Raw genomic sequence first — 3,239 nt, 5'->3', positions numbered from 1 at the left:
CCAGGAATATAGCTCAGTGGCACAGCACCAGCCTGACAAATGCAAGATTCCCAGTATCAAAAAAAAAAAAAACAATTAACTTAAACTGGGCACAGCAACCCAGCCCTGTAATTTCAGTACTGTGACAGACTAAGGCAGGAGGATTCTAAGTCTGAGTCCAGCTTAGGCAATTTAGTGAGACTGTCTCAAAATAAAAAAGGCCTGGGAATGTAGCATTTGGCAAAGGCCCTGTGTTAAATCCCAAGTAACACAAAAAACAAGGCAACTGAACATTAACTTTAAAATAATCCTGTTATAAAAAATGTTGACTGGGCCAGTGAGATAGCTCAATGGGTTAAGTGCCTACTCAGGCAAGCACGGGGACCAGTTTCCATCCCAGATACCACATGCAGTGCCAGCCCCGCCCCTAGGTAGTGCACACCTGTAATCCCAGCACTGGGGAGGCTCAAAACAGGAGGATCACTAGGAGTCCAAGCTGTATAGTGAGACCTTGTACCAAATATATTTTTAAAAAAAATTTTTTTTTAACTTTTCTAGGCTGGGGGGATAGCTCTAGGGTCTAAGTGCCTGTCTGGCAAGCACAAGGACCCAGGTTCAATCCCCAGTACCGCATGCCGCACCAGCCCCAGATGCCAGCTACCAAAACCAGGTGAGCAGCACATGCCTATAATCCCAGTGCTGGGAAGGCTGAGACAGGAGGATCACTAAAGTCTGAGCTGCATTGCAATACAATACCCTGTACCAAATTAAAGATAACAAAAAATTTTTTTTGATCTTTCCATAAAATAAAATGGAACCCTAGTTTTATTTCCTACAAAGCAAGTTTATTTTACTACTAACTTACACAGAAGCTCCCTGTACTTAATTTTCTAAATATGCACATCTTTTTTTATTGTACATTTTATATATACCGATAGCATTCATCACAGGGGATTCGTACTTGTACATGATACATCTTGCTGCTTTTTTTCCCATTCCCCTTGCCTCTTCAACCCCCTTCTCCCTCCATACTGACAAAAGCTTTGCTTCAATTTTTTTTTTTCTCGTCTCTTCTTTAACCTTTCTCCCTCTCCCTTCCTTGTTCCCCTTCTCATTTGAACATTTTCTTCTCATTTCCTAGTATCTATTATACACTAAGGTCTTTATACACATTTTTGGTTTCTCACACCAGGGGAATAAGGTGGTAATACACTAACATTAAATGGTCATTAGCATATCAGTGCTCCAAAGATTAACAGACACATATCCTCTAAGCTAGGAATGAGTAAAGTGTGGCCTGTTTCGGCAGCCTATTTTTTTTTTTTTTTTTTTTTCCTATCTGCATGCTAAGACAGATTTATACAGTTTTTAAATTTTTCCCTTTTTTTGGCAGAACCAGGGATTGTAGGGGCCAGGGAGATGGCTCAGTAGAATAAGTGCTTGCCTGGCAAGCGCAAGGGCCTGAGTTCAATCCCTGGTTCCGCCAAAAAAAAAAAAAAAAAAAGCAGCAGGGATTGTACTCAGGCCCTTGCGCTTGCCTGGCAAGTGCTTATTCTACTGAACCATCTTCCTGGCCCTTTTAAATTTTTCTTTAAAAAGCCCAAAATGAACAAAACTCCAGAGGCTACCCACAGACTGTATGTGTCCTGCAAATACGAGAATTTTTACTGTCTCACCCTTCACACAAAGAAGTTTGCTGACCCTCTCTCTGCTCCAGCTGCTGAATAAATAACATCCACTCAGACACAGACTTTGTGTGTTTTACCTATTGTTAAACAGATTCTGGAGAGATTCTGGGGTAGAAAGCACTGGTTCTACATCCTGGTCACTGAGAGGTAAAGGGTCACCTGATGACTCCAGCATTTGCTTAAGGCCAACTATGTTGTCCAACAGGGAATCCAGATTGTCATCATCTTTCGAATGTTCCTAGACACAAACAAAAGCAGAATGAGAATGTGTGGGTAAACCTCAACACACATGCCTATAATCTACTGACTCTTTAGCAGAAAAGAGTGAGGTATTTTACTATTAAAAACTTTCAAACACCATTATGTGATCTTAAAAACATAACATTAAACCTATTAAAATAAAATGAACACGAAAGGCACCTGTCATTCTCTGTCCTATCGTTCTGTGGAACTGGAGATCACACAGTAGGCAAGGATTTAACCACTGAGCTATTCCCCAGCCTCCATTTTAATTCTGAGCATTGGCAGTAGGAACAGAATACCTTCACACAATACACAAACACTGCCTTAAGATTCATAACACGAAAGGACTTGACTCTAAATTGTTAATACAGAGTCATCTGCAACTGTATAAATACCCAACTACAGGGTCACTATTTTAAAAAGTCACTACAATAAACTAGTCTGGTCAAATTCAGAAAATATGCTTCAAGAATGCTGTTAATATTTTGTTTCTGTTTTTTTGTTTTTGTTTTTGTTTTTGTTTTTACCAAAACAAGCTTCTCTAGTTCAAGGAACAAATTTTCTGGACTTTCTTCTTTGCTTTGTAGAAGCTGTTTTAACTCTGCAGCATTAATACTCATCGTCCGTGATGAATGAGCTCCCTCTACTTCCATGAGACCACTATCATCTCCACAACATCCCTGTAAATGTCACACACAAGTTAAATTTGAGAGCAGAAAATTTCCAAAGATGCTTCTCAATTTATTCAGATATTTAAGTCATTTGCTGTAATCGTCCCCTGGTCCCCATTGTATCACAACAATTGGATTTAGTTAGCTCAACATAAAGGACAGTTTTTTTTGAGTAAGATCCAGAAAACAAATGGGTAAACAGATACACATTCAGCTTACTGACATCAGAACTCAAGACAGACATTCAATGGCAAACACACTGATACCTGTAGGTCATATGACAAACTTATGCTCAAGAATTAACGTCTGCTGTAACAAGCAACTACAAAACTCAAAAACTGTACTACAGCCAGGTATTGTGGTACACCTTATAATTCCAGCACTCGGGATGCTGAGGCAGAAGGGTCTTTATGAGTTCAAGGCCAGCCTGGGCTACATAGTGAACTGAAGGACAGCCTCAACTATATAGCCAGACCCTGTCTAACCTGCCCCACTGACAAACATGGTGGCACACATCTGTAATCTCAGCACTTGGGGGGCTGAAGCAGAAGGATCACTGGATTTGAGACCAGCCTGGGCTACCTAGTGAGTTCAAGGCCGGCCTCAACTTCATAGCAAAACCTTGCCTCAAAAAGATATATACAGGGGCCGGGGAGAT

The 3,239-nt window shown here is 40.5% G+C and overlaps 1 protein-coding gene across 1 annotated transcript in view; it reads right to left on the bottom strand.

Moving 5' to 3' along the window:
• The window catches only part of Virma (vir like m6A methyltransferase associated), a 94,403-nt gene that overhangs the window by 5,226 nt on the left and 85,938 nt on the right, over positions 1-3,239 (bottom strand). Inside the window, exons 18-19 of the mRNA XM_023701379.1 lie at positions 2,438-2,590; positions 1,745-1,905 (exon numbers count right to left, since the gene is read on the bottom strand). Of these exons, the coding sequence (XP_023557147.1) occupies positions 1,745-1,905; positions 2,438-2,590 (314 nt within the window). The remainder of the gene's footprint in view (positions 1-1,744; positions 1,906-2,437; positions 2,591-3,239) is intronic.

The sequence above is a fragment of the Octodon degus genome, unplaced genomic scaffold, assembly GCF_000260255.1.
Source record: "Octodon degus isolate 3935 unplaced genomic scaffold, OctDeg1.0 scaffold00134, whole genome shotgun sequence".
In the NCBI taxonomy this organism is placed as follows: domain Eukaryota; kingdom Metazoa; phylum Chordata; class Mammalia; order Rodentia; family Octodontidae; genus Octodon; species Octodon degus.
The sequence above is the reverse complement of the archived record's forward strand: the minus strand, read 5'-3'. Positions and strand labels throughout refer to the sequence as shown.